This window comes from Muscardinus avellanarius (genome assembly GCF_963383645.1).
Source record: "Muscardinus avellanarius genome assembly, chromosome: 20".
Taxonomy (NCBI): domain Eukaryota; kingdom Metazoa; phylum Chordata; class Mammalia; order Rodentia; family Gliridae; genus Muscardinus; species Muscardinus avellanarius.
The window spans coordinates 12333105-12348476 of NC_137806.1; the positions used below are offsets into that span (position 1 = coordinate 12333105).

At 44.1% G+C, this 15372-nt stretch overlaps 1 protein-coding gene across 15 annotated transcripts in view; it reads right to left on the reverse strand.

Annotated features, from left to right (window-relative positions):
- PARD3 (par-3 family cell polarity regulator) overlaps window positions 1–15372 on the reverse strand; it is a gene marked incomplete at both ends in the record, with an annotated part of 556932 nt that overhangs the window by 285147 nt on the left and 256413 nt on the right. For 13 of the 15 annotated variants that reach the window (XM_080716978.1, XM_080716991.1, XM_080716987.1 and 10 more), the window contains one exon: window positions 13248–13379. The exons of the other annotated variants lie outside the window; for them this stretch is intronic. In XM_080716978.1, the coding sequence (XP_080573104.1) occupies window positions 13248–13379 (132 nt within the window). The remainder of the gene's footprint in view (window positions 1–13247; window positions 13380–15372) is intronic. 15 annotated transcript variants of the gene reach the window in all.

The following is a 15372-nucleotide window of genomic DNA, read 5'->3' on the forward strand; positions in this document are numbered from 1 at the left end:
CGGTACAGCACCAGCTCACCAGACCCGGGACGGGAGGCTCAAATTCCATGTCTTAACACAGTTTTTAATACATGAAAGCAGCTTTACTTAGGGTTTTACTGTCACAAAGATTTTCAACATTATAGGTGCTGGAATGATAAGATATGTAAATCACAACAGACATTCTATCACCCCAGACACTTAAATACAGTTCTAGGAATTCCATGTTTCTTGTCCATAATCAACAGAATACGTATTCATACTCTGTGCCAGTGAGAGCTTCTGATCTATGTTTTTTTTTATTTTGGTAGTACTGGGATGGAACCCAGGCGCATTTGACCTCTGAACTACACCCCCAGCCCTATTGTTTCATTCTTTATTTTGAAACAAGGTCTCAAAAGTTGCAGAAGGCCCCACTAAGTAGCTAAGGCCATCCACGAACCACAATCCTCCGGTTTCAGCCTCCCAAGTACTGGGATTACAAGCATGTGCCACCACGCCTGGCTTCGGATCTACATTTTTGATGTTGCAAATAAAAGGAAAAAATTGAGGAGATCTCTGCCCTTCTATGTATCTCTGATATTTGCTATTGTAACTGCAGATACCAACACCTTACCAGCTTCACTTCCGACACATCAGAAATGAAGTTCAGAAACATCAGGAACTACCAAAAACCCAGCGGCTCCCATGTCAGAGTTGGTACACCCGGAGAGTCACCCAGAGAGTCTCCTTAGCCAGGACATCCCCAACACTGGATGAGCCAAAAGAAGTGGCAGAATGCCAGGCATGGTGGGCATGCTTGTAATCCCTGCGCTTGGGAGGCGGAGACAGGAGGATCACGCAGGTTCGAAGCCAGACGCGCTGGCTCAAGAGACCCTGTTTCCAAAAAATAAAAAAGTATAAAATAGGTCTGGGAGTGTAGCCCGGAAGTAGAAGGGCTTCCAGGAACCTCAGTACTACCAAAAGGGGGGGGGGGGTAGTGGCAGAACTAGAGAAAAAGAAAACAAGACCTCTCATAACCAAAGAGACAGTAGGAAAATACTGACTGCCAGCGTTCCTTCTGGAAGAGCCAGGTTATAAAGGAGACACTAGGATCTGTCGGTCAAAATTCTCAGCCCTACGTCAGCAGACCCCGGTGCTCCTCCCCTCTGCGCTCAGACAGTACTGTGCGTCCGGACTCTTGCGGGACCTGGGACCGTGACATTCTAGGCCTTTTCTGTTTAGTGTGGTAGCGATTTGCCACTGGTGATAAGGAGCCCTTGAAACACAGCTAGTCCAAACTGAGATGTCTGTCCATGGAGAATCCACTCCCGATTTCTAAGACTCGGTAGGAAAAAATAATAGTGAAAAACATCTTAGCAATTTTCTCTTATGCCCACATGTTGACATGATGATATTCTGGATTTAATAGCTTTAATAAAACATATTGTTAAATAAAAAAAAATCTCAGCCCTCCCGGCAGATGCACATCTTACATCTCAGGAGATGAATCCCAGCCGTCAACGCCCTCCAGCGGCGGGCTGCGGACTGGCAGAGATTCCATTCGATGCCACAGGTTTGAATCTTTCAAACAGATGGTTTCTTGTGCTTTTATATAACATAGAGTCTAAGGCATGAGGGGAAGATATGTTAACACAGAGAAAAATTATAACAGCACCTCACCTCAGGAGAGATTAAGGGATTAGAAAACGATTTTGTTCACACAGAATTTATGTACCCAAGTTATAAAAACCAAACAGTTGGGGCGGCAGGGCTAGTACAGTGGCAACGCACTTAGCATGAGCAAAGCCTGGGTTTCAGCTCAGCACACACATCTCCAACACACACACAGTAGTCTATATTCCAGAAAGAAGTGGTGAGCCACTCCCCCTTCAGAAACCGTACACTCCTCCTGGCCCACGTTCTGTTTTGATTCTAGTAAATTACACAGTAAGAACGGACCAGGTGTCTCCAAAGGAGGAGGGGGTGGGGAATGCTCCAGTTCTAGAGCAGAGTAGAAAAAGAATGCAAATATCTAAGGTTTGAAATAGAAAAAATTTTCAAAAGGTCTAATTTATGTGAATTTCAAAGATCTATCACTTCCAGAAGTATTATTTAAAGTCACAGAGTGAGGCAAAGGAAGAAAAACCTTTTCTTTTTCGGTATTTCTTTTTTGTGTGTGGTACTGGGAAAGGAACTCCGGAGCATTCTACCTTCAAGCTACACCCCCAGCCCCATTTTTTTTAGATGCAAAGGGCCTCACTAAGGAGCTGAGGCCGTCCGCCAACCGCGATCCTCCGGTCTCAGCCTCCCGAATGCTGGGATGACAAGCGCGCGCCACCACGTCCAGCTTAAAAACGTTTCTTAAACATAAAATCATATACACGTTTTCCCCTTACGATTATTCAGTCAAGTTACTAATATAATGCCCTCCAATTAAACAAAATTTAATGAATATTGACCACTTAAAGACAGATGTTGGCCTGATGGAGGATGCTGGGATGTGGCTAAGAAACAGAGCATTTTTTCTGGCATGTGTAGGGGCCTAGGTTTAATCCAAGGAAACAAAGAGGCACGCGCGCGAGCAAGAGTGTACACACACACACACACGCACACACACACACACACGTTTGCAGCATGTTTACATTTCCCTGTATGCAAGTTCTGATAGGACTGGCTCAGCATCCCCGTATCTTAGGAATTTAGGAGGAAAAAGCTAAGAGAATGTAAGTTAAAGAAAGAATCAAGAAGCTGGGCCTGGTGGCGCCCACCTGTAATCCCTGGACTTGGGAGACTGAGACAGGAGGATTGCAGGTTCAAGACCAGCCCTGACAACCTAGGAAGGCTATGATTCCAAATAAAATAAAGAGTGCTGGGAATGTAGCTCAGTGGTAGAGCACCCCTGGGTTCCAGTCCCAGTAACACACACACACACACACACACACACACACACACACACACGCACGCACGCACGCACGCACGCACATGCACACACACATGCACACAAAAACACAAAAGATGAAGACAAAGGACAAACAAGCTTTACTCAGGGAATTAAATAAGTAATAAAATTAAAAAGAAATCATGTATAACATTGACTGTATATTAAATTTATAGTATCTACATTTTGTATATTAAATATGTAAGCACTAAAAATCCATTTTTCTCACAATAAGGAAAAAATTTCATCCTAACAGGAAATTTTTGCCATCTTGGAGTCTCAAAACGAAAGCATAATTTATCTTCATTCAAATGAAAACAAATATAACCTATAAACTCTGGAAAAATCTCCCAAACAATATTTTCAGGAGAGACTATTAACTATATTACATTCAACTGAAGTTTTTATATATTATTCAACATAATCAAATAGTTTGTCCAAATATTTTCCAATTAAACAGAAAACTCATGTCACTTTATAAACACAAAGAATAGTTCAATATTTCGTGATAATTATACATTTTAATACGTAAGTCATTACATTTTTTAGAATAATAGAATTGACAACCATCTTGGGCTAATAATAACCACATGTCTGGGCTTTTTCCTACTGCTTCATAAGAGGCTTGAGTGATCTGCGGCCCTTGCCCCGCATACCCACCAGCTGCTCTGTTGAGCCCCGAGACCCCAGCGTTCCCAAGACCATGGCCTCAACCGTGATGGAGCTGACCCCGTGGTTCACAGCACGGGAGACAGGAACGGACAGCTTCTCTAACAGTTGACATGTGCACACTTACAAAAAGGGTCCCAGGAAATTCACAGGATTTTCCTGCAGGTAAGACCCTGGCTTGAGGCCCTCTGCAACTCAGTGAGACCCATTGTAAAAAAAAAAAAAAAAAAAAAAAAAAAAAAAAAGAATAAAAATAGGGCAGGGGCTGTAGCTTGGAGGTAGAATGCCTCTGGGTTCCATCCCCAGACCCGCGCAAAAAAAAAAAAAAAAAAAAAAAAAAAAAAGACCTTGGCTGCCTATCACCAGGCCTTGGAACCTAGGGGCGCCTGCAGCAACCCAAATGGCCCCCACTGAGCTGTGGACCCAGCCTCATTGCACAAGTTTTGCAAAGAGAGCGCGGGTTTGCCCTGAAAGAACTTCCCTTTCCCTCCTTTCTTGGTCCTTCAGTCTGCAATAATCCCTCAGTCTTTTCTATGCAGATGCTAATTACAAAGGCATACTCTCGCGGAGTTGAAGGCTGTAAGAGCACCTGTGCACAGGCTTTACAAATGTTCATGTTCATATCCACCAGTTTTTGTTAGTTTGCCTACAATGTCCAGCTTTTAACTCACAATTCATAAAAACCATAGAATCATTCATATGGCATTGATAAAGTAGTTCAAAGAACCACCCATCACGCTGGTATTAGAAAAAGTTCAAAGAACCACCCATCACGCATGGTATTAGAAAAAAACAAGGTTCAGCCAGGCAGGGCACGCCTGAATCCCAGCAACTTAGGAGTCTGAGGCAGGAGGATTACAAGTTTGGGACCAATCTTGGCAATTTCATGAGACCCTTTCTCAAAATAAAACTAAAAAGGGCTGGGGGAGTAGCTCACTGGTAGAACACCACCGGGTTCCATCCTTGGCACCAGACAGGGAGGGAGGAAAGGAAAAAGGAATATTCCTAAATGGGCTTGGTCCTTTTAAGTATGTCGTGTGCGAAAACATTTAATCACTCAGAAAACATTATGGAAGCTAGTAGGGGCTTCAAACAGCCAACAACAAAGGGCGTGCTGCTTTAGGACATTGAAAGTGGGTGGCTGAGCACATATTTGCTACCTGGAAAAGTCTAACGGAGACAGACATATCTGCAGTCCTTGGGGGGTAAAGACAGAACTATTGATCAAAATGTCTTAGTGTTCAGAAGGGGAACTTTGTAGGAACATTTGGAGACTATGCCAAGGTGCGGGGAAAAGCCCGCACAGGGCGGTGTTTAAAACAGGAAAGGGAGCCGGGCGTGGTGGTGCACACTTGTAATCCCCGCGCTTGGGAGGCAGAGACAGGAGGATCACGCAGGTTCGAAGCCAGCCGCGCGTGCTGGTTTAGGAGACCCTGTTTCCAAATTTAAAAAATGTAAAAATAGGTCTGGGAGTGTAGCCCAGAGGTAGAAGGGCTTCCAGGAACCCCAGTACCACAAAAAAAAATAAATAATAAAACAGGAAAGGGTTAGGCCAGGCGTGGTGGCGCACACTTGTAATCCCCGCGCTTGGGAGGCAGAGACAGGAGGATCGCGCAGGTTCGAAGCCAGCCGCACGCGCTGGCTTAGGAGACCCTGTTTTCAAATAAAAATGTAAAAAATAGGTCTGGGAGTGTAGCCCGGAGGTAGAAGGGCTTCCCCAGTGCCACCAAAAAAAAAAAAAAAAAAAAAAAAAAAAACCAGGAAAGGGTCTATCCACCTAGATAATAAAATCCCCAAATTAACAACGACTTGCGAATGACTCAGTGTCTACAGGCAGGCTGTAGGAGACAGGTAGTGCAAACCACATGTGGTAGGCTAAAAATGGGAATGCAGTCTCTTACCCAATGTTCTGTAGAGAAAAGCAATTCTAACCGCTCCTGCAAAACAGGAATAAAGACCAAGTTCTCCAAAGCAAACAACAGGCAGATGGGCGAGTAAAGAGAATTATGGTATGAGCAAGCACTCGGCCAATCGTATTTAATCACGCGGCTTCCGAGAAGTCTAAGATTGCCTGTGATGAAGATAGGGAGCGACACCTGAAGGTCACAGTTAAATTGAAGTTGCATCTTTATCCACAGTGCAGACTCTTCAATGTCTGCTTCTAGCCGCTTTATTCACAGGCAAGGAATTCGCCAGCTACTAACAGATTCCCATGAAGGTTAATCCACACAGCACCCACAAATTTTCACACAGTGGAATTTCTGACTCACAGGCTTTGAGCTCCGCAGGCCAAAAAACCAGTAACTATGACCAGTCATAAAGGAAAAGGAGAAATTGATGTGCAAACTTCCAACTCTGGGAGCCAGCTCCAAAAGCAAGCCTGCAACACTGAGCCCACCTGACCCACTCACATCCAAAGTAAGCCACGTGCTTATTAGCAAGGGGCCAGGCAGACGTCTGCGGGGACACTTAGCATTCTGAAATAGCACTCCACCATCTAATCCTGTTAAACCCATGCAGGGTTGCCAAAAACAAAGGAAATGCAGAAACTGGACGCAGGCACAGAGATTAACACTAATGTCATTTCTGTGTCAGATTATGTCTTTCAGAAAAGAACCAGAGATGATTTAAAAAGATTAAGTTTTATTCTAATTCCGATAAGATGCCACAGAAGCAAAAATCCAATTCTGCAAAAGGAGGGGGAGGGCATTGGAAATACACCAGGGATGAAAATGGAGCCGCCAGCATCGCAAATCGGAAGCCCAGGGAGCAAGCAAAGGGTGGTTAGGACAGTAAATTGGTTCCTCGGGGCCAGGGTGGAGCTCCGCGGTAGAACACGTGTGGGCTTGCGCCTGGCCCCGGGTTCCATCCCCAGGGTGGAACACACACATACACGGTGCTCAATACACGAGAGCTTTGTTGAAGTGGTACCACTGAGCCCGTTCTTAAGAGAAAGAAAACTAGTTAAGAGTGGCACCACCTTCGGAGGGTGGACGACACATCAGAACCTGAGGCTGCCTTGCAGCTTGCGTCATTCACAACCCAAAGCCACACCTGCCTAAGGAGGACTGTTTCTCCCGTTGTGTGCACAAGCAAAAGGAAGTTTGCAGTTTATTTTCCTAGGATACAGCCACACCATCGGTGAGCCAAGGGCCAGAAAGGAGGCCCCCACATCCCAATCCTGAATACCTGGCTCAGACTAGATGTGTCTTTTTGTCCTAAAATATATGTAAGGATAACATCTCTCAGGAGAATATACCTAGCAGGGTGGCCATGTGTGAGGCCACAAAGGCCTCTCCAGGAAGTCCATCTGTCCATTTAAGGACAAGCCCACCAAGGGTCCCACTCGCCACTCACGGGCAGAAAGGAGAAAGCACACAGGGCTCGTGAAGAAACTCGTGTGCCACACACGTCCGTCATTACAGGCCAACTTTAAACAAGCAGTAAAGCAGCAGTGACCCTAGTGTCAACGCACAAAATCTACTCTTTTATTAATATACCTAGGTGGAAGACAACTCTCTTAAAAGATTGGATTTTGGCTTTGTTTTTGGTGTTGCTGGGCGCAGGACAGATTTCCGTTATGAAAAAAAATCTCTGGCATTTTATAATGAAAACTAAATTTAATTTTAAAACAATCATGATGTTTTTAGTTTCTACATTTGGTGTTGCTAGAGAAAAACACAATGATGTTTGCTTCTACATGAATTTTTTTAAAGGCTTGCCAACGGGAAATCATGTTAATCAATTTCTGACTCTGAAAAATATAGGCTTTCACAATTTAAAGAAAGGAAACTTAAGTCATTTTTAATCAGATAATCCGAATAATCATTTGGGCACTCATTGCCTTTGGGCTAAAGAGCAAACAAAAAAAATACATTTTGATGACCACACGGCAATGCCAATCTCAGGTCCCATCAAGGACAGCCGTGCCACGAAGCCCATCTGTCCCTACACATGACTTTCTACAGTTCCTGTGTTCCAGGGCTGTAACCCAAGTGACTACACAGGCCAGTGTGTAGTCATCTGATTTCTGAATAAGCCATCTCCTAATCTTCTCATTCAAAAGTATGACCATTTCATGCTCTGGAAACAAACTTCTTTATGTCATATGGCTAGTTCTCAATCTAAGAATTTGTTGTTTTACAAAGTCTTAACAAGTGCTGGGGGGTTGGGGGGGTTCTTCCATATATGGAGATCCGTGAAAAACCCAGCTGTACTGAACTGTGTTGAACAGGAGCCTCCACCGGACCATCCCAGACACTCGCCAGTTTAGAAGACCACATCGAACCACGCAAGACCGGGCACCTGATTACTTACCGAGTGACCGGGAGAGAAATAGATTTTTAACTGCCTCCATAAAACCTGCATAAGTTTAAAAATGCTTCTCTACTATCTTTTAATTTTACTTTTGCCAGAGATATTTAAAAGTGGGTCCAGGCCGGGTGAGGTGGCACACATCTCTAATCCTGGAACTTGGCAGGTCGAGACAGGATCTCAGGCTCAAAGTAAACCTCATTGCCCAAGTGATCCCTTTTCTCAGAATCAAAAATGCAAAGGCCAGGTGTGGTGGCACACACTTGTAATCCTAGTACTTGGGAGGCTGAGACAGGAGGATCACAGATTCAGACAGCTACTTAGTGAGGCCCTCTGCAACTTAGACCCTGTTTCAAACTAAAGAATAAAACAAAAATAGGATTGGGGGGTGTAGCTCAGAGGTAAAATGCCCTGGGTTCCATCCCCAGTACCACAAAAATAAAATAAAATGAAATAAAATAAAATAAATGGGACTTGGGGTATAACTCAGAGGTAGAAAGTCCCTATATTTAATACCTAGTAACAAAAAAAGGAAAAAAAATGTCTAAAGGTCTAATTATAATAAAAAGTGAAAATGAAACAAATTAACAAACTTTTTCTATAATGTGTGAATACAAATATTTTCAAAGGTTTTAAATTATCAGAATAAGCCGGGCGTGGTGGCGCACGCTTGTAATCCCCGCACTTGGAAGGCAGAGACAGGAGGATCGCGCAGGTTCGAAGCTAGCCACACACGCTGGCTTAGAAGACCCTGTTTCCAAATAAAAATGTAAAAATAGGTCTGGGAGTGTAGCCCGGAGATAGAAGGGCTTCCAGGAACCCCAGTACCACCAAAAAAAAAAAAAAATTAATTATCAGAATAAACAGGTGTGAATAGGTTTTTATTACAATGGGCCAAGTGATCTGTCTTTACTTTATAGTACTACTCTATATAAAGATATTTTTTATTTAATACCCAGCTAATATTCCAATATCTAGGGCTCAAGAAATTCCACTTACAATTAAAAAAAAAAAAAAAAAAAAACAGATGGCATTCCTTTAGCAGTCTCCTTCCTTTCAGAAGGAGATCACCACCAAAAGCTTGGAATGTACTATTCAAGTACAGAGCAGATGTTTCCTGGCTGGAGAGGGTGACAGGTACATAGAACAAGAAGAAAAAGGGGACCTGGGGCTGGGGCGCAGCTCAGAAGAGACACGCACCCAGCACGTGCGAGGCCCTGGGTTCCATCCCAGCATCAGGAGCAAAACAAAATCAGCCTCCTCGCTGCTCCTAAAGCTCCTGGCTCTGCGACTCCCACTCATGCCCCTGGATGGTAGGATTCCTTTTTAGCTAGCAAGGGGACGAAGGTGGGTGTTCAGGACACCTAAGTTCACAGTAGAACTGTGTCCTCATCCAACACGAGTCAATTTTCCTTCTTCAGTATAATCTGCCCGTTGGATGAAGCTGTTCCTGGTGGAGTGACCCCTACGTCACAGGGTCCTCTCTGAAGGCCTGGACGGTCCATCTGCACCACCACGCTGCCGTGGTAGGGGACGAGGACCTGCACCTCCTTGCTGGTTCTGTTAATTGGGTTCAGGTGTGTTTACTGAGGAACGTCATGAAAATAGCAGCCTCCCAAATAGCTTACATTTGCCTTAAGGCCCCTCTGCTTTCTGGTCCTAAATTCTCCCAATTGTGTCCTATAAAGTCCCTGTCTCATCTTTTGTGGAATTTATTAGTTGCAATAAAGCAAGAGGGTATAAGAACAAAGTGGCGTTATGATCCGTTATCTGCCAACATCAAATTATAGTCCATGCAGAGTCATGGAAACTCTAATGGATTGAAGGATTGAACTTCTGGAAAGAAGGTTCAACATCAAAAGCAGGGGTTTTGTTTTGCTTTTTGTTTCCTGAGTCTCAGAGTCAACGTTTCAGAAGAAAACTTTTTCAAAGGAATACAACGAACCATTTAGGCTCTGGTCCTCGGCACTTCCTCTGGGATCTCAAGAAAAACAAGTCACAGGACAGAAGTAGTAAAATCGGTGCTCTTTGAAAGACACAAGGGGCCACCTGGGGTGGGGCTGCTGTAGGACTGGGGTGGAGCACTGGGGGAGGCCAGCTCATCCCACAGAGAAGGACAAGGCCCCCTGCTCAATGACGCAGAGGTCGGAGAAGAGACAGCACCTCTTAAGTTAAACCAATCTACGCACAGAGGGAAAGAGTTTCCCTTCGTTGGGTCCGGGGAACAACAGAACCTGCACTCCTGGAGGAGCACAGGCTCAGCCCGTCCTTCCTCTCCGCTGTTCACCCCACTGTCGAGGCTGATGGGGTCTGAAAGCCTCGAGCAGCAGCGATCATGAGAAGAGAGAGAAAACAACGCCACAGAGGCACCTAACATCTAGAACTCTCTGGACCTCTCCAGCAGTGAGGCAGAGTGGTTCTACTGCAGAGACTGAAGGCTTTCAAATTGAGGGTCACCACCACTACATTACCACCAGCTCCTCCTCTCCGCACCCTCCTCCCCTTCCCCTTCTTCCTTCTCTCTGCCAACTGTTCAAAACTTTGCTCTATGCATGGACATAAATCCCTTTTCTATATTTTAAAGGCAAAAGCTAAAGAGAAAAAAGAAGGCCTGAGGAGGGGCATGAGGTCAGTGATTTCAGAAGACTCAGGGAAGAGTTAGCGGAGCAAACTCGCAATTAACGGGCATGGCGGGCAGATCGCCAGTACACGAGGCGGCACCTGCTCCTCTTCCTCTTCAACCACAACGACAGCGCTGCTCCCACGAGCAGGCTCATCGGCTGGACTTCATTGTCTTGGGGGCTGGTCCCACTAAAGAGATTTCAGTGTAATTCTGTTGATGAGATCAGTGGCTTCTACTCTTCCAGCTAGACAGGATCATCATACCAACTTTAGTGATCGATCATCATCATTCATGCCTGGACCACGGAAGATGGTTGTAGGCTCAGGAATTAATCAGCTAATGCTGCCTACGCAGACTGAAGGAATGTCTGTTTTCCAAAACCTCTGTATCATAAAACAAATATTTCAAATGATGTCAACAGAAGTGAACCGAATCTCCGTCTTTGAGGGAAAATTTGTGTGTTTGTGGCCTCTGAGCGAAATCTTTTTTGCTTAAAAAGAAATCTATCATATCAAGATCACAAAGAAAAACGATATGACTTGCTTAAAAACAGATCTACAATTGTAATAGTAAGATAAGTTACATCCTTAAAAATTAAGAGTAGTATTATCTTTTTAAACCCCTAGGCTAAAAGTTGGTTTCGCTTCTCTTTTTCTGTTTTGCTTTTTGTTTTTAGGAGACAGCAAAAACAAGTTGCAATTTCAGCAGGCAGAACAGCAAGGGCGCCATAGGGAGGACTATGGGAAGGGTTAACTACTTTTTTTTTTTTAGGTACTGTGCTGGAACCCAGGGACATTCTACCTCTGAGCTACACCCCCAACTCTAAAAGAGGTCTCACTGAGTTGCGAAGGACCTTGCTAAGTAGCTGAGGCTACCCGTGAACTACGATTCTCCTGTGTCAGCCTACCAAATGCTGGGATTACAAGCATGAACTACCACATCCGGGTTGGGTTAACTACTTTTAAAAAGACACAAGGACAGCAACGGCCTTGTCCCTGCTCTGTGCAGAACATGACAGCAGGTTCTGGGGTAAGGCCAGGAAGGCGTGTGGAGTCAGGTGGCCCTGGGGAGGGTGCCCTGAAATGATGGGGAACCCAGACGCTCCCTTAGGATGCTAAGCTCCAACGGTATCCCACTTCCCTCCCTCCTCACCCATCATATGGGTGAATATCAGTGTTTCCTTATGAGGAACCAAGGCTGTCATTGTTGGCAGCCAAGGCTTTCCTAATCTATCAGTGTCTGAGTCTTTCAAACACCAGGCAGATTGACTGTAGAACCTCTACATCACAGGACACAGAACACAGCCTGAGACAGGGTCTCTACACTGAGTCACGTTTGTTAGAGGAGTAAACAGAGGGACAGACCAGTTTGGCCATAAGATTAAATCTCCAACGTAGTACAAGTAAGCTACTTAAGAGAAAATCCAGCTCCAACTGAGCTGAGTCTGTAGCTACAGGAAATGAAATCAATGTGTCAATGACATATCTGCACCTCTGTTCATTAAAGGATTATTCACAATCGCCAAGATATGGGAACTTAAATGTTCATCACCAGATAAATGGGGAAAGATGTCTGTGTCTATCTGTCTGTCTCTGTCTCTCTGTATCTCTCTCACACACACGCACGTGAATATTATTTAACCTTTAAAACTAAGGAAATCCTGAAGATTATAAAAATATAAATGGACACAGAGGACATTATGTTAAATGAAATAAGCCAGGCCCAGAAAGAAAAATTCCCCGTGGTCTCATGTATGTGTAGAATCTCAAAAGTAAAATTAAACTCACCATAACGGAGGTACATGGTAAGTGCCAGGAGCCGGGAAAGAAGAAGAAGGAGGTGAGAGATGTTTGTCAGTTTATTTGATGAATGTGTTGTACCCTTGAATTTCACTACGCCAGTAAAAATATCTCAGTGATTCTCATCACAAAGGGGCACACAAGGATAACCATGTGAGGTGATGTGTTTATTAACTTCATTGTCATAGTCATTTCATAATGCATACCTACACAACATCACATTGATACAGAGACCACCCCCCCAAAAAAAAAACTAATTAAAGTGACACAGACAACACTGGGATTCTCCATAGGAAAGGAGAAAGACTAAACAAAAAACAATTAATTAACTTATCAAATAATTTCCTTGTCTTCCTTGGAAGGAACACCGATAGGAAGCAGGCCTCCCTCCTGCCCTCGCTCCGGAGCCGAGGATGGAACCCAGGGCCTCACACATGCTAAGTCTGCACTCTAAGCTACAGACGCTGGAAGAAGTCCTTTCTGTTGAATGGTGAGTGATTCTGACTGCAGGAAGGACTGCTTTTCTGCAAAGTGACCAAGTGAACTCTAGAAACGCTAAAACCTATAAACCTAAACAATACCATAGCCTCTAACAAGCTCAGGGAGATCAGACCTATCGGGAAGTTCTGACTTGCCATGAGCTGGTGCTTACTGAGCAGGACATGAGCCCTGGAAGCGTACGAACGGCCCTATTGACTGCCAACTGCCGAGCTTCTGCAAAGCGCCAATTTCAAAGCCCAGCACTCCAGGAAATCTGCAAATATTCACAACTATTCATAAGAAAGATGTGACCGGCACAAAAATACTCTGCCTTTAGGCTAGATACTTAAAGTTCACCAAAATCATGTACTTCCAATTCCAATCACCAGGCGAGGGGACAGACATCTGGAGACACGAGTAGGGGGTGGGACCCAAGTCGCACGCGCAGGACCACTCCTGTTACCTGCTCCTGCTTCTCCAGCCACTTGTCCACCATCGGGTGACTGGCGCTCAGGGATGAGCGCGCGTTGTCTCTCTGAAACTGGTTGGACCAGTTACTAGTGTCCCGCGGGAGGCTCCGGTAGTTTTCATCTTTCTATTCAAAAAGAGACAAAAAGGCATCTTGTCAAACATCAGAACTTGCAAATTAATGGCACACTGTGGTTTTTCCACAAGTAACAGAAAAATGAATCTAGAGTTTAGAAATCTTGTTCCAAGTCTACACAAAATAGCTGATGGCGGACATTTCACCCAATGAGATTAGACAGCAGAAAGGTGGCCACGTGCCGAGGACAGGAAGTCTACGGACCACAGACTCTAAGGTGACCACACACCGGGCAAAACACTCTTCCACTGCACACGCCTGTCCCGATCAGTCTCCCCAGGCCAACCATGTGCACCAAAAAGTTGAAAATATTTCTAAGCGAGACTGAATATCTCTTAATCATGTCATTTCCTCCTTTATTCTTTCCAATGATATAATTATATTGTGGGGTAGCTTCTGAAACTCATCAAAAATGGAATAAGAAGCAAGTCTAATAAATTTGCCCCTTTAATTCCTTGAAGTTTCTTAACTTTGAATCAAGAGTTAAAAGTCTCTGGGCTGTTCTGTTACCGACCTCACATGCTAGCTACCAGGATGAGCTCAAATACCCAAAAAGAAAAGAAACAGCTAAAACCTGACAATATTGAAACATAATGGATGCAAATTTGCTCACTATGGCATGTTTTTATGACAAGCGATGTCGTTACATAAATAAATGCCTTTTAACCAAGTTTTTAGCCTTCTGTGGAACTACCATGCTATCTGACGTTTCTTTCCATTAATAAATTATTACAACTCACTTTGACTTTTGAGCTACAAAATTTCAGCATTCTGAAAAGATAACAAATCTAGGATATGAGGATGTCAGATTATTAGTTCAATAACAAAATCTGAATTAAATCCTACAAAAACAAATTAAATATGTCACCTCCAGTTCAATCCACTTAAATCAATATGTCAAGGAACATTAAATGTAATATTCTCTCTGATACCTTTGTGAAGACTTTGACTATAAACACTAAGTGCACAATCGGTACTTACTCTTCATTCCTTAAATTAGATGAAAATACTACAGAAACAAAGAAGCACAAATAACAGGTTTTGGCGATGCCCCCTAGCTCGAGCCTCTCTTCAAGAGTTCTACCAAAAACTAAGATGAGCATCACTTGACAGTCTTGAATATATGTCAAATTATGACATATGAAAATAGATAGCAAGATATCTACAAAAATTTACCAATATAAACTTTGACTTAATATTTCATAAACTTTTTAAAAGAATTTACCTACAACTGGAAACCTCTTCTAATTCTTGGTTGCTAAATTAAATATGAGCAGCAAGAACTTTTTACTAGAACAGGTCTGTCCACCTTGGTCACTGCAGCTGAGGGCCGCTTTAAGGGAAGAAACCACAGGTCAAGGAGAAGGCCAGGAAGATGAGGATCCCACTGGGCATCGACGAACAGGATGACCTCGCAGTGGGCGTGGACATGAAGAGCAGGCCACAGCCCAAGGAAAGGGAGACACGTGCACAGCCCGAGGCTCCGCACCTCAAAATGCTAAGTCGACCCCCTTGAAACATGGGCGTGGGGGAAGGGCGAAACGAGGGAGGTGTGCCTGCGTGCCTCTACCATCTCATACTCCATTAAGATGTATGACTACAATGCACCAATAAGAATTTTTTTTTAAATGATTTTCAAAAGCTTGGTGTGGTGGTGCATGCTTGTAATCCCCGCACTTGGGAGGCTGAGACAGGAGGATCACACAGGTTCGAAGCCAGCCTCAGCTACTTAGTGAGGCTCTCAGCAACTTGGTGAGACCCTGCTTCCAAATAGAATAGAAAATAGGTCTGGGAGTCTAGCCCAGAGGTAGAAGGCCCCTGGGTTCCACCCCAGTACCACCAAAAACAAAAAACAATAACAAAAACAGCTCTAGCACTAAGCAAAGAAAATTTGGTTCTATACCTCAGCCCACAGACATACCTGATCAGAAATGCAAATCAGAAAGGGCAGATAAATGCACTTGGGACAGAAGCTTAAATGACT